We start from the raw sequence: 25,000 nt of genomic DNA, 5'->3' as shown, positions 1-25,000 counted from the left end.
CTTCCTAAGACCAGATATAAGTTAGAATTAACAAAGGAAAAATGTCAGTTGGAATTTGAACCTCAACCTTTCTATGATATCTGTTTTGTTTTAAAATAAAACAAGAGAGACTCAAAATAGTAGCTTCCCATGTGACTAATACATTCAAACAGGATTTTAGATCTTGGAATTCGTGTACAGGACTACTTCTGGAAATAAATCAGAATTACCAAGTACTAGGGAGTCTGAGAAATAGAGGTCTGTGAAGCTTGTGGGAATTCTCCTGTATTCATGTCCCACTGTCTGTAGGAACACTAGGATTACAGGTGTGTTCTCCTACACCTGTGTTTCCATGGGTTCTGGAGATTCAAACACTGGTCCTTACATGTGTCCAGCAAGTACTTTACTTGCTATCTTCCTAGGTCTCTAATACTTTTTTTAAGGCAAAAACATTTCAATGTCCCATGATTACTACATCAGCAAGCTACAGCAGTTTGCCTGGTGTTATATTGCTATGGCAGGCAAAATTCTATAACCCCTGGGAGATGCCTGCCCACCTTTCCAGCTCTTAGGATCTTGTAACTCTAGGTGTAGGGTGCAGACAATGGTAAACTCCCTATATGCCCCTGAACATAAGGTGCTGTGCTGAGATATGTCATGGCTCTGCATGTTCGTGAGCTCTAGCACATACCACAACACAGGCAGATCTCAGGCCGGCACCAAGATAACCACATGGCTGGCTTGTTATTTATTTGTCTCAGAATCTTGGTTAAATAAATTGTGTCAACTGCCAGTAGTTTAGCCCTAGTTTAAGACAGATAACATTCACCAAAGCTCTGAAGGAACTCACAGTCCAATAAGGAGGATGGCGTGCAAACATTTTGCATCAAAATTAGATTCCTTTTTTTTTTTTTTGAGGTGAATGTGGCCCTTGTGCCCTCAGTGCTGCAGTGTGTGTGGAGAAATGTATGCATACATGAGGCTTAAAAGCACATGTAGACACTCTGGTGGATTTGCCCCAGGGTCCTCTTCTCCCTCTATCTTCATGTAGAAGGAACTGATATGATTTGTAGTTTATATTATCCCATCTCATCTTGACAGCAGTAAAGATCTTCTTGGCAAGAATGGCTATCCCCATTTTCCAGCTGAGGGAATTGACACTAAGAAAGATCTAGCTACTTGCTAGGTCCACAGAGGTGATACATGGCAGTAGCAGGGTTATCAGCCACTGTACATCAGGACCTCTACAGAGGGAGGGTGGAGTGTCAAACTGACCTGGCCGTGCTTTAACCTCATAAGCACACACTGCTGATCACCTGCTTGTATAGCAGGTTATGAGGATAAAAAAAAAATCAGATCACAGATATGGGAAGCTGAGTGTAGTGGCACAAGTCTATAATCCAGGCACTTGAGAGATGGATGCAGGAACATCAGAGTTCAAGGTCATCTTGGCTACATAGCAAGTTTGAGGCCAACCTGGGCTCAACATGAGACCCTGCCTCAAAAATAGAGGAGGCAGGGAAAGGAGAGGGGACACGGCAGAGTCTGCATCTTTACAGAGCATGCACAGGCTGGTTTCTTTGGACATATAGTCCAGCAACTATGTATACAGCATTTACATGCAGTTGGCACCATAAGTAACCTGAAGGTGATTTGCAGCATTCAGGAGCATGTTCATTGTGACATGCACACACTTTCCATCATGGACGGTGTCCTTAGGGAAGTTCTGGAACCATCACCCTGTGGATGCTAAAAGAGGGTTGAACTTGAACTGCCTGATGTCTTTTGTACCGATTCCCCCTCCCTGTCTTTGCCTGGAATTTCTTATCTCTGTGATAGTCAAATCAATCTACCTTTCCTAACTCAATGGATCTAAATGCCTGCTCCCGCAACCTGTAGTACCAAAATCACTTGAGAATTCATTAGAAACATTGATTCAAGTTCTGTAAGAATTTCTTATTTAAGATGCCACAGAATTACCAATAAGCTTTCTGGGATTCTAAAATCTCGAGACCACCCTTAAACTAAACTAAACTAAACAGCTACACTCCTCTATGGTCCCCTGCCACCATTTCCTAGTCACAGGTACACAGCTCCTGGACTGAAGAAGGTCACGGTCTAACACTGTGAAGCTATACCTAGTAAGATTCTCTGCAACCACTCTGGGCAGAATCCTGAAGGAGGGAAGATCATACTCCTGACTCTGGTCTACTTTTCATAATGCCATCTCCATGTTCTCAGCTAATCAGGGTAGCTGCCTTTACCTTAGACCCTTCCACCAGGTCTTTCTTGGCGTTGGGGTCAGAGCCTATCATGGTGAGAACAGTTCCGTTGCTCTACAGCCTTCATTCTTAACCACAAATCGTAATGAGACTTTAAATTCTGCTCAAAGAGGCAATGAAGGCTGACTGTATCCAAATGCTAACAACAAAATCTGAGCTTCACAAACTACAACTGTCTTAGTGATTTTCCATTGCTATGATAAGATACTATGACCAAGGCATTTAAAGAAGAAAGAGTTTATTGGGGGCTTATAGTTTCATGACTAGCATGACCAGCATGGCAACAGACAGACATGGCATTGGAGCAGGAACTGAGAGCTTGAGACACAAGTTAAAAGAATAGCATGGGCTTCAAAAACCTCAAAGCTTACCCCCCAGTGGCACACTTCTCCCAACAAGGCCACCACACTTCTAATCGTTCCCAAAGATTCGACTATATGAGCCTGTAGGGATCATCCTCCTTCAAGCCATCACAGCAGCTTTTATAACTTCTACAACTCCATGACTCTTAGAACACCATTACATTTACTGAGATGTGTGTGCATCTGTGTGAGGTCAGAGAACAACTTGTAGGAGTCGGTTCTCTCCTTCCAGCACGTGGGTGCCAGGGTTCAAACTCAGGTTCTCAGTCTTAGCTGCAAGCACCTTTACATGCTAACTCATCGTACTAGGTCAGAACTTAAGTGACTCTCACAAGACATGGAAAGCTAATCTAGAATCCAAGACAAGAACACAGGATTCCTGATTCATAAGTGCATCTACTATATCACACCAGACACTAAATAATTAGTTCTCTAATAGAGCTATTCTAAAGTACTGAGTGTGGGCATCCTGCAAGGGGACAGGCCTCATGTCATTGGGGCATGTTGCCACATGAAAAGGCTTTCCTTTTTCCAAGTCCACTCAATTCAGAATAATGCAGACACATGTTCTGAAACAAAGGAAAACTTCCCGAACCCACAGCATCAAGTTTAGAGTAAAGGGTGGAGACACTCTTTGAAGCTTACTTTTCTATAAGGAAATCTAATGATCCTCCATCTACTGGCTGGCTCTTCTCTTACAGGTTCAATGTCTATTGCAGTAACATTTAGAAGGCACCAAAAAAAAAAAAAAAAAAAAAAAAAAAAACCCAAAAAAAAAAAAAACAAAAAACTGCCTGTCAAGGTAAAGCTGAGGTCCGGTATAATCACTCTCTGTCAATCAACATGGTATTTATGCCCAGTTCTAAGACACATGGAAATTTCACAGGAAAAAGGAGGAGCTGTCAGAGGTCAGACACAGACACACACAGACACAGACATACACACACATTGTCCACAGAAATGGGCACAGAATGGTCTGACTGCCTCCGCTCTGCCTCCTTTATTCTCATTCCCTAGGAACTATCTCTGCTGGCACATCCCTTCCCACCATCCGACTCGGATAGCTTCCCCGGGAAGCGATGGAGGAGCAGAAGGAAGAAGTCACAAAGGATCTAATCTGAAACACTAATGATGACAACAGCAGAAGAGCCCCGGAAAGAAGCACCCTGCTAACAAATGTTGTCAAGGCACGTCCCAGAAAACAGCCTAGCTGTGGCTTTAATAACAGAAAACCAGAGCCAAATCCAATCCAGCCATGCAGATCCATTTGCAGAATTTTTCACCCTCTCTGCTACAGTTCCCTTTTTTGTAAAGCAGCAGTAGACTGCATGAGTTTGACAAAGGAAGAAAACAAAAGATAGCAAAAGACTCGTTCTGGAGACACAGTTGCGATTCTGTATTCATAACTCTACACCAGCAAAAGCAGCTAACAGAATGCAGGAGGTGGGGTCCTCTACGAATCTACACAAGATCAAACCAATTATCCATGCTGCACTTCCATGCAGCAAACATCCCTGACCCTCACCACCTCGATAAACCCTACCGAATGCAGACAAGAACCCCTTTTTGTGTGTAGAGCCAGTCAGAGCCTAAGCAGTCATTACACAGCAAAAACGTAGCGAGGACAAAAACCCAGCATTAGACTGAGAGAAAACCCAGAACATACCTGAATTCTTCAAATGCGAACATGACCTAGTCAGAGGCAATTTCCTTGGATTGTATGGCAGCCTTTTTGGTACCGAGGACAACCATTTAGTCAGTCAGATGCTACAAAGTGCAGAAAAAAAGAGGTGAGGTTTCCACACCCCCAATATTCTGAAGTAAAAGGCTCTCTGCAGACGGGGGCCCTGCAGCCTCCAGCTCCGCCAGCTGCTGACAAGCGGCAGCTAACAGGGGAGGCAGCAAGAAAACCATGTGATCATTCCAGCAAGCCTGATTAATGCAGTGGATGCTTAGACTCCAGACTGGGAGCTGGATTAGTCTAGAGAAGTCGAACCCAGGGTGCGCTTAGGATCCTGGGTAAATCAAGTAACACATCCCACCTCCACAATTTGTGCAGAGTGCTGGGGTGGGGCTTCTGCAATGAGAATGAGACCTGCTCCATTGTGATCAGCCTAATGACCTCATCTTCCCAAGGCTGTTGCTGCTACAAAGATCAGTCAAAACCCATGTTGTAAATGAGCATCATACAGGTGATAGCTGGGCTACCTTTCAAGGACAGCCAGAGCACGAAACAATTCTTCCAAATCCAGTGTGCTGCCCTACTGTCAAACTAGCGCAGGTTCACACGTTGCTCCAGCGCCACAGTCAAAGTTCAGCGTCACCAACATGCCACGGCTAGTATGAGCCATGATTAGCAGTCTCCTTTACTTGACTATTCATTTACTACGTGTATAATGTCAATTCCTTGAAGTATAAAAATGCTGTAATACTTTCAAAATAAAAGAAAAAGGCAATGAGATGTCAGCCAAAAAGAAAGAGGAATGTTTACCCATTTGTAAAGCTCAGGCTGGCGAGATCTGGCAAATGTACTGAGGGTGCCTCCTGAAACCTGACATGAAGGGAAATGTGCAGCATTTGGATTGCAAATCTTTATAAAATATGGGAGAAAAATCTCAAATAAAAACTTGTGAGTCACTCAACTTTTTACAAAAAAAAAAAAAAAATCAGTTGTCAATTGTGCTCTGGAGGCAGACCCTCTTCACATCTACTGTCTTCAGCATTTCTGTCTCTCTCACATCAGTAACTGGACTTCCTATCCCACTCTGTCCTAAAAATCTATTGAGTACTTCCACAAATCTGATTTTGATGCCACCTTATTTTAACATGTCTGTAAGACTAAGTAACCTCCCTGGATTATGTCATACTGTTTCTTCAACACAGTCCCCTCACAGCAGGGGTGATCCTTAAGCTCTGTATTTCTAGCTCCTGGGATAGCAATGACAAAAGGGGCATACTCAAAGGGGGCTTACTGAAAGAACCTCCTTTGGCCTACCCTTTGTGTCTGGTCCAGGAGGAAAAAAAATCAGTTATTCAGTCACAAAGGTACTCTGGGTTAAAGTGAAGCTCTTTGTGTGGCTATCTTTGTCTTAAAGAGAAAGAAGAGCCCAGAACTCAGTTCAGGGAAATGCAATGACCAGACCCAATGGAACAGGCAGATGAGTGAGGAAAATCTACGGTCCTGGGGTCTCCTCCTTACATAACACAAGCACCAACCAAGCTGATCTGAAACACCTTTCCAGTATGTCTCACAAGCATCTGGGTGTGACCTTTTGGGGTAACAGCTTTTTGATAGAATCACATTGTATCAGAAAACATAGGACATTCAAAGCCATTAAACAGCCTGGCTTTAAATCCCAGAACCCCTACTTGTTCTATTGGTGCTAATTGCTGGCAAGCCAGATACCCCCTAGGTAAAGCTGTAGTAACATGGACACAGCCCGTGTATCTCACACAGGCACCAACAAAGTGTGTGCTTATAAACCATACATTAAATAATGGTTCTGCATCATCTTTACTGTCTCACAGGATATTCTCTCACTGAACAGCTGGGGGTGGTGGTATATACTTTTAATCCCAGCACTCAGGAGGCAGAAGCAGGGAAAACTCGTAAGTTCGAGGTCAGTCCAGTTTGTGAATTTCAGAACAGCTAGGGTCACAAAGAGAAACCCAGTTTTGGGGAGTGGGGAGGGGCGGGGGTTGCGGCAGCACCTTCTTCAGGAGTGATCTGCCTGGTCATTCATGTGGAGGCAAGTGGGAGGAATTTCTGTCCCGTGAGTCCCAGGTCAAGGGAGATGCATTTATTTATCATTTGGTATCTGTGAGATATTGGGTCTCTGAATAGATAAGTCCACACATGCTCAAGTCACTTATGTAAAATGCTATAGTATTTGCATATATCTATATACATTTTATACGCTTTAACTCATCACTAGATAGCATATAATACCTAATACTATTTAACAATAACATAAAGTCTATATAAATACTTGTTACCTTGTTTTAATAGAATAGAATAACAAGTCTGTACAAGTGGAAGGACAGGGGCACAGAACTTCTAGGCCCTGTGGCTGTTTTCCATCTATAACTCACTGGTGGAGGGCTGGTTATACAATTCTGGGCTATACCTAAGGTCCTGGCAAGAGTTGGTACAAACAAATAGTAAGAAACCAAATCCTACTAGCAAGTTCATTTTAGACATCTCTGTCCAAGATCCTTAAGTTAACAATAAAAAACAAAGCCCAATATGATAAGTACAATGTTCCCAACATCACACAGCTATAAGTGAAGAGCAATGGCTCAGATACTGGTTTGTCTATTTAACAAGTTCTACTTGTGTCTTAATACCAATGAACCATAGTTCAAGCTGTCTCCAGAAGAGGATTTATTCAATAGATGGGGGCAGCTAGTGGCTCTAAGAAAGGTGTGCTACGGTTTGTACATGAACTGTGCTGGCTTGGGTTTGAATGCTTTCCCTCCAGATGATGGCACTGCCCTGGGGAGATGCAGAGCCTTTGGAGGTGGGACCTAGCTGGAGAGAGTGGGCTGTTTAGGGAAGACTCTGAGGTTTACAGCCTGGCTCTGCTTCCTGTTCTACTCTGTTAGAGCCCTACCCACATGTTCCTACTGATGGAGAACTGCCTTCTCTGCCATGATGGACTGTATACCCTCAAACGAGGCAAAAGGAATTCTTCTTCCTTTAAGTGACCTCTTGGCAGGTCTTTCTTTGGTCATAGAAATAAGTAAAGTAACTACTGTGGCAGGGCTGGGACACTATGCCCTTTTATGTTACATTATGCAGCTCACCTGAATGTTATAATTACCAGATTTACAGCAAGCAAGAGACCTTTAAAGGCTTAAACTGTTCTGATACAGTCAGGAAGAAAGCAGGTAAAAACCTGAGCTGACAACTGTTGGGACCAACGGGAAGAGGAGTCCGCCTCTCAGATTAGGCAGGTTCTTGACCACATGGTTACTGCAAACTCCAAAGTGTGGAAATGAGACTGAAGTGAGTTGCCAAGACTTCTAACAGCTCTAATTTCCTCTGTTTGTTGTTTGTTTAATGTATGTGAGAACACTCTTGCTGTCTTCAGACACACCAAAAGAGGGCATCCGATCCTATTGCAGATGGTTGTGAGCCACCATGTGGTTGCTGGGGATTGAACTCAGGACCTCTGGAAAAGTAGTCAGAGCTCTTAACCACTGAGCCATCTCTGCAGCCCCATAAAATGTTAAATAACACAAATGGTCACTCCAAGGCATCTGTCAAAGACTGGAGGTAACAGAAAATACATACTCCTGCTTTGAGACTTAGATTCCCTTTGTAAATGAGAATAACTACATATTAACTTCTCATTTTCAACAACTTACTCTTTAAGTTAGCACTTCCACGTAACCCTAAATAAAACAAATGCCTTATATAAAAATAGAAAGGCTTTTGCCAAAGGTGGAGGAGCCTATTCATCTGGAATGCATCCTCGGAAGACATCTGGCCTCTGGCAGATGCTGTCAGTGCTGGGCCTCTCTCCATTCTATAGACCACCAGAGCTGCCCCAATGGATGCAGTCCTCTGTCTTCCTGTGGTCATGGCAGAGCACGCTTCCTCAGTCACTGGACAACGGCCGACTAGGCTTCTCTAGAGAAAGAAACCTGACACACTATGTACAACACAAACAGTACAAATGTTACTGTGTCCCTGGTAATTCTCAACAGCTAACTGAGAATATTTTAAACAAGTGACCTTAGGGTAACACAAACACCCAGAGTTTTGGAAGCAACATGGTTTCTTCAGTGAAATGAACAATAATTTTCCAAGAAAGCAAAATTCTGGTCTTTGGGGCTCACACTCACAAGAGACTAAGCGGAGCCTCAAACCCATGTCCTACCAGCTTCACTTGGCAACTGTTTTCCCTTTCACATTTTTAGGTTGTGGGCACACAGCCATGATGTACGTGAAACAAAATAAGAACTGAGCATATGAACAGAGTCTGATGTGCCAATCAAGTAAAACGAGAAAGCTGTCCTGACATTTACAGATATGAACATTCACTACCGCACTGTGTAGAGACAAAACAGGAGACACAAACGGAAATCAGTCATGACTAAAAATACCAATCCCATCCCATGGCCCAACCAGGGGTGTTTCCAATGAGTAGAGACTGCGTGGTAAGAAGCGCTTGGGAGTGTCCTCAGATGCCTGCTTCTTTCTAGGCTTTTTTAGTTCTAATTAAGACCCTGCTTCTCCCCGCCCTCCTCCACCCCCTGCACCACTCAGTGATGCCTTTTCAGTGAAGTCTCAGCTCTGCAGCTGGGCGGTCAGCTTGCACAGCCTCACTGCTCTACCTCGTCTGCCTCTCACTGCTGCCAACCTGGAGGCTGCACAGGGTGGTCTCCTCACTGACTCGGCTCTGTATTCTGTGTACCTCCACTTCAGTTCTCCTTGGTCCCCTAACTTGAAATGCTTCACCTTCCTCCACACTGGTTACAGTAAGGAGGATTCAGAATGCTAGTATGTTGCTCTCTATTGAGAAACCTCAAGGCTCATTCTTAAAGGCTAGGAAAGCCTCAAGCTCCACCACATACCACAGCGAGGAAGACAGCACGTACTCTGTGGGGATGCTGTGAAGATGAGGAAATGCATGGCACGCAAAAACCACAACTGATGGTAGCTCATGTTAGTGTGTGTGTCAAAAGCCTGCCAAGTCCTCTTCCTAAACAAACCAGCTAAAACTCAAAAATCACCTCGAAAATAATTAACAAAACAAAACCCTCACATAGTGTCTTCTGTTAAACAACTTGGTCTAGTCCAGGACTTAGGCCCCTAACTGTACAAGGTACATGTCTGACAGGGCTGGCTGGGAAGACCTGAGGAGACAGCTCCAGAATCCACCAAATATTACAGCTTGTCCCAAAAAATAAACATACAACTATGGTAGTTGAATGAGAATGGCCCCCGAGGCTCATATTTTAAATATTTGGTTCCCAGTTGGTAAGCTGCTTAGGGAATATTGATAGACGTACCTGGTTGGAGGAGGTGTGCCCCTGGGGTGGAACTTTTGAAGTCTAAGCCAGCCAGGCACAGTCTTGCTCTCTCTCTCTCTCTGCCTACAGCTTACCTATGAGATGTGAGCTCTCAGAGCCATGCGTGCTTCCTGTCATGAGAATGAACTAACCCTCTGAAACAGTAAGCAAGCCCTAAATCCTCCTCCACATTATACATTTCAACTGGACTTCCAGTGATATTTAACTTTAAAATAAAAATGTAAACTAAAGCCACTCCATAGCTCCATTTTGAGGAAATCTAAAGTAAGCCACCAAAAGGAAATGCTGTACTAAAAGTGAGCATGATTACATCTTAAAATTCACTACTGCTCCAAAGTGAAGACTTTCTTCATTCCCATCTCTACAACAGACTCTTGCAACAAAGAGACACTCTCTTAGAGATTTTTTTTTTCCTAACAAAGGCTTAAAGGAGATAGTGGAGACAAGGCCCAGTCTGAAAAGTGCTTATGGCACAAGTAAATAAGGACCTCAATTTGGATCCTCAGCATTAATATAAGAAGCTGGGATAGGCACGACGGTGCACGCCTACAATCTCAGCACTGGGGGGGTGCAAACAGGAAGATCTCTTGAGCCTTGCTGACCACCAGTCTAGAGGAATTGGTAAAGTCCAGATTGTGATAGAGTATCTTCAAAAAATAAGGCTGGATGGAAATCCTAATGATGACGACATCAAGCACCAATCCCTAGACTCCATGTACATCCACACATATGGACACACACACCCAATATTTGAAGGGCTACTTGTTGCTAGACACCATTTTAGATGGTCCAGACAGAGCAGTGAATTATATTCTTCATATGTTATATAAATATATGTATTATATGAATATGAATACACACACACACACACACACACACAGTAGTTATATCCTTTTAAGGGTATAGGGTCTTTCTAGGTAGCCCAGGCCACAACTCAAAATCCTTCTGCTTCAATCCCTAGAGTTACCTGTGCACTACCATCTGGCTTTAATGATTTATTTCTAATGTTGGAGGCCAGGTGACAATGAATAAGAAAAAGATGATAAGCCAGGGATTGTTTTGACTGTGTGTGGGGTTGGGGTTGGGGCAAGAAACAGAATAGGTAATTTTTTTTTTTTAAAAAAAGGGCATTTGCATCAAGATTTGAGTGACAAAGGTCCAACTGAGCAAGTATCAGGGAATGATCCTAAACACAGAGGAGTAACTTGTGGAAAGCCCCAGATAAAGGACAGCTAGCTTAGCACTCGCCCCTCTAACGTGGCACGAGTGGGACAGACAAGGGAAGCGGGCACTGAACAGAGGAAAGTATAGGGACTTTATGAATCAAGGAATCAGAGGGGTTATTTTGGTGGTAGTGGTAATTTTGGTAATCTGGTTCTCATTTTTTAATGGAAAATGAACACAAAGAGACCAGTTTTAGCTAGCCCAGTTAGGAGATGATGAAATTTGAATCTTAAATTCATATGGAAACACATAACACATCAGAGCAATCCTGACTCCAAGTTATACTACAGACACACACACACACAGGTGGGAAAGGAACACTCCTGTGGAAGAGAACAAAGGACTGAGATATAAGTCCAACTACCACCACCTAATTTTTGTCAAAAATGCCAAAAATACAAATTGAACAAATTGTCTCTTCTTCCAACAAATGGTACTATAAATTATGTCTGGGGCTGGAGAGGTGGCTCAGCGGTTAAGAGCACTGACTGATCTTCCGAAGGTCCTGCGTTCAATTGCCAGAACCCACATGGTGGCTCACAACCATCTGTGATGGGATCTGATGCCCTCTTCTGGGGTGTCTGAAGACAGCTGCAGTGTACTGACATATAATAATAAATAAATCTTTAAAAAAAAATTATGTCTGTAGACAGGAGAATGATATTAGATCTATATGTCTTACCCTGCATAAAATAAAACAACTCCAAATAGACCAAAGGCATGAGTGTTGGTTTTGTTTGTTGGGAAGTTTGTTTGTTGCAGTGGGCACTACAGTGGCTCGTACGTAACTGGTCGGTGTGGTGAGAACAAGTGGCAGTGCAATGCTCAGCCACAGACTGGGCGTCACCCCCACCTCCGGTCTCCCACCCCTCCCAAGTATCTATAGCAATTAACTCTGCTAAGGAAGGCAAGACATTTTCTTCAACTGATGAGGTGCCTGGGTTCCCATGAGCACCTCACTGTAACTTACTGGGCCATGCAGCTGGAGTGGGAGGAATAAGGCACAGTATCAAGAAATTAATAAGATCACAATATATTACAGAGAAGTGTAATGAAGCCCACTGTGTATAATTGTTATGTTCCATAAACAAAAACAAAACAAAGGTAACGGAGCCAGCAAGATGGCTTAATGGGTAAGGTGCTTGCTGCCAAGCCTGAGAACCTGGGTTCAGTTCCTGGGAAGCACATGGCAGGAGGAAAGAACCGACTCCTGCAAGTTGTCCTCTGACCTCTACATATGTGCTATGACAGACAGGGACCTTCTTCCCAGCCCCATCTCCCAAAAGAAATGAATGTAAAAAAAAAAAAAAAGAAAAGAAAAGAAAAGAAAAGAAAATGAAAAAAAGGGGTCGGAGTGGGGGTAGAGTTTGGCCTCGAGCAGCAACAGACGAAACAGCATGATTTCAGTTAGTGTTACAGGTAATCTTTCTCAATTGTTTCACTGTGGTCTTAGGCTCACAATGAAAAAGAGCAAAGACCAAAAACTCTTCTAAATATCCTTTTGAAAATGAAGTCTACAGCTAACGCCAAAGGCCAAAGAAATGTGAGCTCTGTGAGGAGAAACTTGGCATATTTTGCTGTTGTAGCCAGGGTCAGACAAGAGCATCTCCTAGCTGGTGAGTTAGTCAGATGCTTGTGGACTTAAGAGGTTCTCAGAAAGATGAAACTGGATCAAGTCAGCAGGCTTCAAATAGGAGATCATCCTTCCAAACAATGGAGCTGTTCCAGTATTGTCCTGGTATACTGAAATTTGCCAAGACATTTCCAGAAGTAGATGGAAAACCAGGAAAATGGAAAGCAAACCCATGATCAGTTGAGAAATACTTCACCAGTGTCACTTTCAAATCTTCTTCAATAAGTGAGACAAGTCAAAGACGAAGCCAGAATTCAGACCTTCCCAAGTTAGATCAGAGCTCCAAAATCTTGTACTGAAGGCTTGGTTGCCTGGCTATTGGGTAGCAATAGCATCCTTAGGAGTTGTGATCCGAGTGTGAGATGCACTCCCTCCGCTATGTACCCAGGCTCATGGGTTTGAGCATCTGGCCCCAAGCTGGCTGTGTCATTTAGGAAGCTCCTTTAGGGGAATACTGGGGAAGGGGCCACTGGAGTGTAAGCCTTGAGGTGTTACAGCTTGGCCCTGCTTACTGTTCACTTTCCACTTCCTGACTAGAGATGTAATGGGACCAGCCTACACCCTCACTTGCTACCATGCCATCCGCACTGTGGTGGGACACTGCCATTGAACTATAAGCCAGAAGAAACCCTTTACTTCTTAAGTTGCTTTTGCCCAGGTACTTTTGTCACAGCAGTAAGAAAATGATTAACATAAAGAGGTAGAGCCTAATGAGAGAGAGCTAGCCATTAAAGCTAGCCACAACAGGATACTAGCCCTATCTTTTTCCTGTTTTCTGGCTACTAGGTGAGCACTTCCTCTGCCACATGTTTCTGCCATGCTGTTAAATGTTGCACCAGAACCAAAGCAAGCAAGCACGGGGCCATGGACAGAGACCACTGACACCGAGCCACAGTGCATCTTTCTTCTTATAAGTCCAATATCCCAGGGCTTCTTGTCACAAGGTTGGAAAGCTAACAAAGAAATTTTGTCCCAGAGGAGTGGTTGCAATGACTACATGTGATGACATGCTTTAAGAGTTGGTCTGCTGGAGAGGAAAGTTTGGAGAGGGCTGGAGAGAGAGCTCAGTCAGTAAAGTGCTTGCCACACAAGCATGAGGATGTGAGTTTGACCCTGGAACCCATGAGGAAGCTGGGTACACCGACATATCCCTCTCATCCCAGCCCCGGGCAAAAGCAGACAGGTAGGTCTCTGAGGCTTCCTAGCCAGCAAGGCTTCCTGAGCTTTAAACAAAATGAGAGATGGGGTCTCAAAAAGCAAAGTGAGCCGGGCGGTGGTGGTGCACGCCTTTAATCCCAGCACTTGGAAGGCAGAGACAGGCGTTTTTCTGAGTTCGAAGCCAGCCTGGTCTACAGAGTGAGTTCCAGGACAGCCAGGGCTACACAGAGAAACCCTGTCTCGAAAAAACAAACCAAAAAAACGGCACCTGTGGAATGATACACAGGGCTGGTTGCTGGTACACACACACCCCTGGTGGCAATGGGGAGGTTTGGAGAGCCGGATAAAGAAAGTCTTAAAGGCTGTAATTGGTGCTTATTTATGCTGATTCTTCCTGATATGGTTTTAGGAGACAGAACATTGACAGAAATGTGGACAGTTACCTTGTTGATCACATGGAAGCCATGACTCTATGGAGACTAAGGGCCATTGTTATATTCCAATAAATAGCTTCTCTCCATACCGTCCATCCAAGGCACATTTAAATATGATGACTTAATTACTCTGGCAGGGTGGGTAAGTGTTTAATCCCCAGGAACCACATGGTGAAGGCAAGAACCGTTCTCTGACTTTCACCCATGCTGGAATACATGTTTGTATACACATACACACACAATAAATGGAAAATCTTTTTTGTTGTTGTTCTTTTTTTTTTTTTAAAGATTTTATTTATTTATATGTAAGTACACTGTAGCTGTCTTCAGACACTCCAGAAGAGGGAGTCAGATCTCGGATGGTTGTGAGCCACTATGTGGTTGCTGGGATTTGAACTGCGGACCTTCAGAAGAGCAGTCGGGTGCTCTTACCCACTGAGCCATCTCACCTACCCTCTTTTTTTTTTTTTTTTTTAAGACAGGGTTTCTCTGTGTAGCCCTGGCTATCCTAATCTCACTCTGTAGACCAGGCTGGCCTGAAACTCAGAGATCTGCCTGCATCTGCCTCCCAAGTGCTAGGATCAAAAGTGTGTGCCACCACTATCTGACAATATGTAAATCTTTTTAATTAAAAAAACAAATAAATGTAAGGGGCTGGAAAGGTGGCTTGGCAGTTAAGAGCACAGCTGCTTTTGCAGAGGACCCAAATTGGGTTCCCAGCATCCACATGGCTGCTCACGACCATCCACAGCTCCAGTCACAGGGGATCTGATGCCTTCTTCTGCCCTCTGTGGGCACTGTATGCACAGAATACACAGACATATATGTAGGCAAAATACCTGTACATGTTTAAAAAGTTAAGAATGAATGTGATAGCAACTATGTAGAATATCCAGAAATTCTCTAAACCTCTGACCACCTAAGTAGCACAGTGGCCATCAAGCTTGGGAGCCATCAAGTAGCACGCATGCTCCATGGGCTTCATTCTTCTTGCCCTAGGCTATTCCCTACAAGAAGAAGAGCATTACAACATCTAGCTCCTCCAACAGTGGCAAAGATTGAAGAGATGGCCTATGTTAGTGGTTAGAACAGCACAGTATAAAACCCTCAAACCTATGAGCTATTGTTATCATTCACACTAACTGAGGAACACTCCAGTCCAAGCGTGAAGCTGTTCTTTTGAGCTTAGAGTTTATCACTATTTCACAAATTATAGGAAAAGGTTAAATTAGTCCCTAGAGAAGGCTTATTTCACCAGAGAGAGCTACACAGTTTATGATCAGTGTAATAGTGAAGAGAAAGCTCCAACCCCCTTCCCCATGAAGACAAAAGATGGACCAGCTTCTGAGAGGAACCTAGAAAGCAGATTTAGGCTTCTGTGGCCCATGTGAACCTCAGTAAAGCAGAAGCATGGACAGTTCTATGCTATGGTCCTTTTCCATGTACCTTTGGCTACCCTGGAACTTGCTCTGTTCCAGACTGGCCTCTGTCTCCTCTAACTCGACTGTAGGAATAAAGATGTGTGCCACCACCACTTGGCACCTGACTCAGTATTTCAGATACCTTGATTGACATTGAGTTTGTTATCGTTAGCTCATTCTTCTGCAAGATTACCAAAGTTCCCAGCTGAGAACAACGCTCTACTCAATGATAACTTGATCAAAGAAGAAATAAAGAAAGAAATTAAAGGCTTTTTAGAATTTAATGAAAATGAAGATACATCATACCAAAAGTTATGGGACACAATGAAAGCAGTGCTAGGAGGAAAACTCATAGCTCTAAGTGACTCCAAAAAGAAACTGAAGAGAGCTTACACTAGCAGCTTGACAGCACACCTGAAAGCTCTAGAACAAGAAGAAGCAAATGCAGCCAAGAGGAGTAGGGGCAGGAAAGAAACCAAATAGAAACAAAAAGAACGAAACAAAGAATCGACAAAACCAGGAGCTGGTTCTTTGAGAAAAATCAACAAGATAGATAAACCTTTAGCCAGATTAACCAGAGGGCATAGAAACAGTATCCAAATTAATAAAATCAGAAATGAAAAGGGAGACATAGCAATGAAATATATCTGAAAATAATAACTATTCTGTTTGTTGAATATCAACAGTGCTCTACAAAAATAAATAAATAAATGAATATTCCCAGTTGGAACACCAAAGGCTGAAAGGGTAAGAAGATATATTCAAAGCGAACAGAGAGAGAGAGAGAGAGAGAGAGAGCAAAATATGCATGTCTTTCAAAAGTGGAGAAATTAAGACTTTCCCAGATAAACAAGGACAGCACTAGTGCTGTTCAGCAGAAACACTACAGTGTGTCTTCCAAGTTGAACAGGCAGCAATACAAACCTCGTGAATATGTAAGATTCCCAGGTGAATACTTCCACAGTACTGTAATGTAGGTGTATAAAGTAAATGTTAATTTAATGTTGGTGCTAACATTGAAAAGTAAACAGAAAGTAGCTCCATTTCTTAGTGAATGTGCAATAATAAGTAGTCATTTGTATCATAAGTAATATAAAATGAGGGTAATAAAGTGAGGTGTAAAGGGTTAAATTATCAGCAACTTGTCAATTTAAATTGTTGTAACTTTAAGATTCAACTTTAAGATGTTTTATATAATTGCAATGGTACCCATATCAAAAACTACATAAAAAGAAATGAAAAAGAAATTAAAACACATGACTACGAAAATTAAGTCGGCATCAAGAGAAGGGGAGACAAACAGAAAATAACCAAGTAATAGCAACTACTTTAAATATAAGAGAATTAAATTCTCCAATTAAAAGACATGCTTAGTGGATGGAGCAGGATCCAGCTGGAACCAGTCTAAATCTAAATTCATACTGGACTGAAAAGGATAGAAAAGGATGGGCAGTGCAAAGAGAAGCTCCTGAGCCCCAAGCCCATTTCAGGACAGAGGAAGGGAATTACACAGTGAAATAAATGGTCAGGTCCCCAGGAGATACAATGGTAAACACCAGCACACCTCACTGCACATCTCTCCAACGGGGACATAAACACTGACAAAACTAAGTGGACAAACAGTTACAGAGTTGTCCAACAAGCTGGCTGCCAGTCCTTATATCCACCTACATGAAATCGTAGCGGGCCAGGAGCTCTTCAAGTGTTGGTCTTTACCCTTTCTTTCCCTCAACACTCAGCACAGTGAGCAGTGGCAGCAAGCGGATGGGAGCAGCAAGTGCCTTGTGTTGGTGTAGGCGTCAGCGGACTGTAGCTGGACAAGCCCTGACTGCCTAGGGAATCAAGACTCTTCAGCCCTTGGTTGTGGGTGGCACTGGCTTTCCAGGAAAGCCTGAGGAATACTCAGCCCTTGACAGTGTTAAGCTCTTACAGGCCTAGGAAATCAAGAATCCTTAGCTCTTAACACTGGCCAGTGTACAGCTTTTGGCCCAGGTCTCTTGGCACTCTCCTGGTGACAAGGACCTCCAGTCTCTCCTGTGATTCCTTCCAGCCTTTTATGTTTCCTTAGTCTCACCTCTCCCCTCTCTCCCTTAAACTATGTCTACATTTCTGATAGGTTTTACATACTCCCTATCAGAATCCCAGCTTTGTCAGGTGGCATTCACCTATAGTCCCAGCAATGTGGGAAGCTGAGGCAAGAAAATTACATGAGCATATGAGTTTGTCACCAGGTCTGGGCACCAATGGGAGACGCTGTCTTAAAACAAAACAAAATCCCAGTGGCATTTTAAAAACCAGAAATTTAAAAGTTTTGGTTTTGGGCACTGTGGCAAACACATATAATCGGAGAATCTGGGAAGATGAGGCAGGAAACAGCATGTTCAAGGCCAGTCTGGGATTTATATCAAGTCTGAGCTTATAGTGAGAAGACCACTCCTGAAATACAAAATAATCAATTCTAAAATTTATTACAAAATCTCAAGGGGCTCTGAACATCCAAAATAGCCTTGAAAAAAGAACAAAGTTGGAGGCCTCACACTTATTATTTAAAACACACTACACCGTCACCAAGATAGTACGCTACTAGCATAAAGACTCACACAGTCAATAAAGCAGTACAGAGAATCCTGAAGCAAACCCTTGTGTATTAGGTCTTCATCAAGCCTAAGAGCACACAGGGAAGGTCAGTCTTCAACACAGAGTGCTGAGGAAACTGGATCACCACATACAAAAGTATAAAATTGAACCTCAAACCCATACATAAGAATACACTGCAACATAAATTAAACACTTAAAACTATTAAGCCAAGAGAAGGCATAAAGTTCCAGGACACTGCATTTGAGAAATGTCTCAGTTACAAAATCAAACGTAAAGTAGGCAACTGAGGATATGTGAGAGGGTAACCTTCTGCACACAGGGCCTGGTGAGCCGTGGGTAAAGCACTTGCTGGGCAACTATGAGGCTGAGGTCAGATCCCCAGCTACTGTACAGAATTCCCTGGGGCTTATTAGTTAGCCGGCCTGGGGGAAGTGGTGAGCTCCAGGTTCCCACATCTCAGAAAGGAAGGAGGAGAGTGACAGAGAAGACTCACGATGCCAGATACTCCGCCTCTGTAAGCAAATATTATATTCACCCACACAAATGAAAATAAACAAATTAAAAATTACCTCTGCACACAATGAAGATAAACTGAAAAGACAATGTACAGAACAGGAGAAAATATCTGCAGATTACCTATCTGGTCGGTATTTACTAAGCAGGATACGTCAGAAATCCTGCATCTTAACGATAACAAAACTAAAAACCATAAATGGCCTCACAGCAAAACTTGTCTCTGAAACTAACACACACATACTCTTTAAAACACCACTAAGAAAAAGCAAGCTGCCAGCTAGACAGTATTGCAAATCACATAACGGATAGAGGGCCTGTATCTAGAATATCTCAAAACTCAACAAGAATATAAAACACCTTGACATAGATGGAAAACAGCCTGACATCATCCAACCATGAGGCTTAGCTGAGTAAATCAGATATCCTCAGTAAATGACAGACTATGGAGTCCTTAATTAAAATTTCAGACTGGGCTTGTAGATAAACACCTTTAGTCCATCACTCATGAGGCAGACGCAGGCAGATCTCTGAGTTTGAGGCCAACCTGGTAGATATAGCCAGTTCCAGCCCAGCCAGGACTAAGACCTTGTAAGCGGTGAAACACTGTCTAAAAAAATATTTTTAAAAATTTGGATTGATTAAAATAGATACATACAATGCCAGGTGTGGTGGCGCACACCTTTAATCCCAGTACCTAAGAGGCAGAGAGAGGCAGGTGGATCTCTGAATTCCAGGCCAGCCTGGTCTACAAAGTGAGGACAGCCAGGGCTATACAGAGAAACCCTGTCTCAAAAAACCAAAAAAAAAAAAAAAGATACATACTTATCACCTTGCACAAAACTCAATTCCAAATGGATCAAAGACGTCAACATAAAACCAGATACACTGAACCTGATAGAAAAAAAAGTCAAGAATAGCTTTGAACTCATTGGCACAGAAGTATTTCTGAACAGAACACTGTTAGTACAGGCACTAAGATTAACAATTAATAAGTGGGACCTCATGAACTGAAAAGCTTCTGTAAGGCAAAGGACACTGTTATTAGGACAAAGTGGCAGTCTAAGGATGGGAAAAGAGTTTTGCCAACTCCACATCCAATAGAAGACTAATATCCAAAATATATGAAGAATTCAAGAAACTAGATATCAGAAAATCAAATAATTAAAAAATGGGGTACAGATACAAACAGAATTCTCAAACAGAAATCTCAAGTGGCTGGGAAACAAAGAAATGGTAAACATCCTTAGCCATCAGGGAAACGCAACCCAGACTCGCTGGGATCTGTCTTACAGCTTCAGAATGGCTAAGATCAACAGCACAGGTGGCAGCTCTTGCTGGGGAGGATGTGGAGTAAAGAACACTCACCCACTGCTGGTGGGAGTGCAGACTTGTACAGCTACTATGGAAGTCAGGTGGAAGCTCCTCTGAAGGATCCAGCTACATTACTCTTGTGCACATAGCCAAGACACTTCACCCTACTACAAGGACACTTGCTCAACTCTGTTCATTGCTGCTCTATTCATAACAGCCAGAAATTGGAAACAACCTCTATATCCCTCAACAGAATAATGGATAAAGAAAACGTGGTACATTTATGCAATGGAATATTACTCAGCTGTTTAAAAAAAGTTAATCATGAAATTTGCACGCTAATGGATGGAAGTAAAAACAATCATCTTGAGTCAGATAACTCAAACCCAGAAAGATAAATATGGTATTAACTTAATTATAATCAAGCTACACTTTTTTTTTTCCGGTTTTTCAAAACAGTGTTTCTCTGTGTAGCTCTGGCTGTCCTGGAACTCACTCTGTAGACTAGGCTGGCCTGGATCGAACTCAGAATTCCGCCTGCCTCTGCCTCTGCCTCTGCCTCTGCCTCCTGAGTGCTGGGATTAAAGGCGTGCGCCACCACGCCCAGCCAAGCTACAGTCTTTAGACTCAAAGAGTTTAGGTGTAGAGGAAGAGACTGGGGGCTTGGGGGAGGCACATGGATCTCCCTGGAAGGAGAAATAAATTTTGTAGGACTGGGGCCGGAAGGGCAGGAACAGAAGGTCAGGTGGGGAGGGGGAAGGGAGATGAGATTGACAAAGAGAATGAAGGGAGAGACAGTTAGAATTTAAGGGCACCTGAGGAGTGGTATGGAAATCTGGTGCAGTAGAAACTCCCTAAAATATAGGAACTCAATTCTAATGAAGTTCCCAAATAATAAGGGAGATGGAGTTCCAACTGGCCATCTCTTGTCATCAAAGGAAGCTTTCAGTACCAAGACTAGGTTACAACCAATTCAAGTCTTTGACTCAAAGGTCATGTGGAAATCCTCATACAACCCAGGCTGCTGCCAAGACAACAGGTTGCTCTTCACAACTGACAGCAGGCCCCATTGCTGAAGAGAGCACCCACATAACTCATTGAACATGGGGAGGTCAAGCTGGTGCCTACATGGAACCCTCACCCCTACATTTTAGTGTCTTTGGTACAGGAGGTACTCTGCAGGCTACAAAAAGAGAATGTAAACACCAACCTAGCAACAAAACCTTTAATCTACACTGCTGTCCTGCCTGTAAAACATAGTAGGGAAATGGTGGCACAAAGCTTGTGTGAGTAACCAACTAATGTTTGATCTGCCGTAAGGCCCACTCCACAAGAGGGAATCCATACCCAACATTGCTTGGGTGATCAAAAACCAGACAGTAGATAGCCCAGAGACATTGGGTAAAATCAAACACTATCTGTTTAAAACAAACAAACAAACAAACAAACAAAGACAGTTGTGCTAACATGGATCCTAATGATATTCTGTTATACTCATAGATCAGTGTCTTTCTTAGCCAGCATCAAAGAAGATTCTTCGTGCAGCAGATGGAAACACATACAGAGAACACAGCCAGACATTACTCAAAGAGTGAGAGGCCTTGGAACACACAGCTCTAAATGGGATGTCTCTATCAAACCATTCCCCTTAGTGTTCAGGGAACCCTGCAGAAAAGGAGGCAGAAAGTGTGTATAAAGCCACAGGGGGTGGAGAACACCAGGAAAACAAGGTCCTCTAAATGAACTGAGCAAAGCTCACATGAACTCACAGAGACAGAAGCAGCAAGCATGGGGCCTACACAGGACTGCCCAAGTCCTCTGCATGTCTTATAGCTTCTAGTTTAGTGTTTTTATAGGACTCCAGAGTGTGTGAACGAGTGAAACTCTGATTGCAGGGTCTTCTCACAAGGCTCTTCTTCTTCTGTTGGTTTACCTTGTCCAAATTCAATGTGATGGGTTTTTTTTATTTTATTTTATCTTACTATATTTGTTATGGTTTGTTGTTATGTCTTAGAAGCCTGCTCTTTTCTAACTGAGAGAGAAAGGGAGTGGATCTGGATGGGAAGGAAGGGAGGACGGACCTGGGAGGAGTAAAGAGGTGAAACTGCAATCAGGATATATAGAATGAGAAAAGAATCTATTTTCAATAAAGGGGAAAACGGACTGGTTAGATGGCGCTTGCCACCAAGCCTGACAACCCGAGTTCAACTCTCTGGTCTCACGTGGTAGAAGGACAGAACAGACTCCCACATTTGTCCCCTGACCTCTATATACACCTGGGCATATGTGCATGAATACATGCACACACACTATAATAGATGCTTCTTTTTAAAATTAAATGTTAGAAGTTTGATGAACTGATAGACAAGCAATGATAGATAACATGGCCAGAGAATAGCAGAACTAAATTCAAAGTAGATGTTCACTGGATATAACTGAATCTCAATTACTGTTGGAAAAAAAAAAAAAAAAGAGCCACACAAATCCATGACACTTTTTCACATATGTTCAGAGGAAATAGGTACATAGCGACTATCTCTGACCACTTTTTCTTCTATTCCTCATTATCCATGGTTGTACCAGCTAGTTTTGTGTCAACTTGACACAGGCTGGAGTTATCACAGAGAAAGGAGCTTCAGTTGGGGAAGTGCCTCCATGAGATCCAGCTGTAAGGCATTTTCTCAATTAGTGATCAAGGGGGGAAAGGCCCCTTGTGGGTGGTGCCATCTCTGGGCTGGTAGTCTTGGTTCTATAAGAGAGCAGGCTGAGCAAGCCAGGGGAAGCAAGCCAGTAAAGAACATCCCTCCATGGCCTCTGCATCAGCTCCTGCTTCCTGACCTGCTTGAGTTCCAGTCCTGACTTCCTTTGGTGATGAACAGCAATGTGGAAGTGTAAGCTGAATAAACCCTTTCCTCCCCAACTTGTTTCTTGGTCATGAAGTTTTGTCCAGGAATAGAATCCCTGACTAAGACAATTGTCTTTACATGTTCTAAAGCAGTCGAGTGTTTTTACTCAAGGTAAGAAAAGAGAGAGTATAACAATAGAGAGACAGGAGGTAATCTCAGACACTCAGCAATAGAACATGCTCCCCTCCAAAGCCTAGAAAGTGTTGAGCTTTAAAATAAAATAAAAAATGTTTAATTTAAAAAATAAAGTGTTACACTTATCAACATACATTCAGTGGGTAACTTTCTGGCCATCTAGTGTGCTGTTAAACTTTGGGCTGGATATGAACTTTATAGTTGGGATTACACAGAAATGTAGGTGCCAGAAAGCTTGATTCTACCCTGGTCATATTTCCTCTGGATTCAACCATTTGTAAGAACCACTGATATGCTGGAGTCCACTGATCAAGTTGCATGAGGTCATGTAAGCAATGCTTAACTTATGGCACAGTCAACTTTGGGAAACAATTGTTATGTTCTAACTCTTGGACACTATTTTTGGACTATATGAAATGGATTCATTCGAAAAATTAATAATCTTAAAAAGTTAGTAACAAAAAAAAAACCAAACAAACAAAAAGGCTGGGCGATGGTGGCGCACACCTTTGATCCCAGCACTTGGGAGGCAGAGGCAGGCGGATTTCTGAGTTCAAGGCCAGCCTGGTCTACAAAGTGAGTCCAGGACAGCCAGGGCTACACAGAGAAACCCTGTCTCGGGAAAAAAAAAAAAAGTTAGTAACGTCAGGCAGTGGTGGCACACGCCTTTGATCCCAGCACTTGGGAGGCAGAGGCAGGTGGATTTCCAAGTTCGAGGACAGCCTGGACTACAGAGTGAGTTCCAGGACAACCAGGGATACAACAGAGAAACCCTGTATCGGAAAACAAAACAAAACAAAACAAAAAGTTAGTATCAGCCAAGTACATGAGGAAGGAAGAGATGTCTGGGTCTGATGTAATAATTCAATAATCTGCCTCATAATCCAGGCAGGGGGTGCTTTCATACAAAAGCAGATGTTGAGAGAATTCCTGTCATAGAAAATAGCCATGATTATACTCAGTCATTTAACCTGCTGAGTGCTCACTATACCAACTATCTAGGCTGACCAGCACTATCCAAGAGGGTTCTCTACAAGGATGCAAAGCCAGCACCAGCCACATGTGACTACTGATCACTTGAAACTGACATTCAAATCAAATAACAAGAAGATTATAAACAACACATAGGACTGACTTCATAAATATGAGATTTGTAGCGACCATTTTGGAGTTTTGGTTTCTTTAGAAAACACAAAAATAGTATAAGAATATATTTTTGTTTTAATTCATTTCAGGTATGGGATAAATGGCTGCTTCAGATTATCCACAGCAGCTGACTATAATTTATCTTATGCTCTAGGAGGGGCAGGATCTGGCCAGGTGCAGATAGTTTCTGCAATAGTATGACATTTGGAATTCTGGAAACTTTTAGGAGGGTATATAAATGCTAGAGCCCTGAGAGGTGGTGGTGGTGGTGGGTGGTTGGTTATGGTTTGTTAAGCAGTCATGTGCAAAAGAGAAACAAGGAGAAATTAGATATCCTTATGGTGAAGATCAAGCTTGCCCCACTGAACTCAATGTCCCTAAACAGCAGGGAGTAGTCTAGTAACTATGTCACCCCTGCCTAACCCTGACTTTATCTAAGGATCTCGTTCCTCTATTACCTGTCTTTTTTGTTTGCTATCTACTGTTAGGGGAAGAAAAGGGATAGAAAAAGGTGGAAGAAAGAAGAGCCCACGAAATAGCAAAGAAAGCTACAGAGATTAATCTGAAGAAGCTGAGAGTTCAGTTCATGTGACTGGTCATAAGCTAGGCTGAAGGGTCATGGCTCTCCAGAGATACAGAAATGTTCTGAAAACACTTGGCCTTTAGTGTTAAAAATTTAAACAACATGTAGATTAGCACTAGAACAGCATAGACCACACTTAAATTAGTGCCACACCAGAAGAAGGCAAGGATCAGAATCTGCCCACCCGGATGTGGAGGCAGGGGCCCACGTGGCTCACCAAGCTCGTTTTCCATTCTGCTCACATTATGCCTCTCCATGCATGCAAGCTCT

At 42.9% G+C, this 25,000-nt stretch overlaps 1 protein-coding gene across 5 annotated transcripts in view; it reads right to left on the bottom strand.

The window, feature by feature from the left end:
- Evl (Ena-vasodilator stimulated phosphoprotein) overlaps positions 1–25,000 on the bottom strand; it is a 133,836-nt gene that overhangs the window by 78,216 nt on the left and 30,620 nt on the right. For 2 of the 5 annotated variants that reach the window (XM_006515470.2, XM_030246555.1), the window contains exon 2: positions 4,290–4,390. The exons of 2 other annotated variants lie outside the window; for them this stretch is intronic. In XM_006515470.2, coding sequence (XP_006515533.1) covers positions 4,290–4,312 — 23 coding nt within the window. In that variant the 5' untranslated portion in view covers positions 4,313–4,390. Of the gene's footprint in view, positions 1–4,289; positions 4,536–25,000 lie in introns of those variants that run through there. One more of the 5 variants, NM_001163395.1, reaches the window with a different exon arrangement.

This window comes from Mus musculus, chromosome 12 (genome assembly GCF_000001635.26).
Source record: "Mus musculus strain C57BL/6J chromosome 12, GRCm38.p6 C57BL/6J".
NCBI lineage: Eukaryota > Metazoa > Chordata > Mammalia > Rodentia > Muridae > Mus > Mus musculus.
This window is presented reverse-complemented; position numbering and strand designations above follow the sequence as displayed.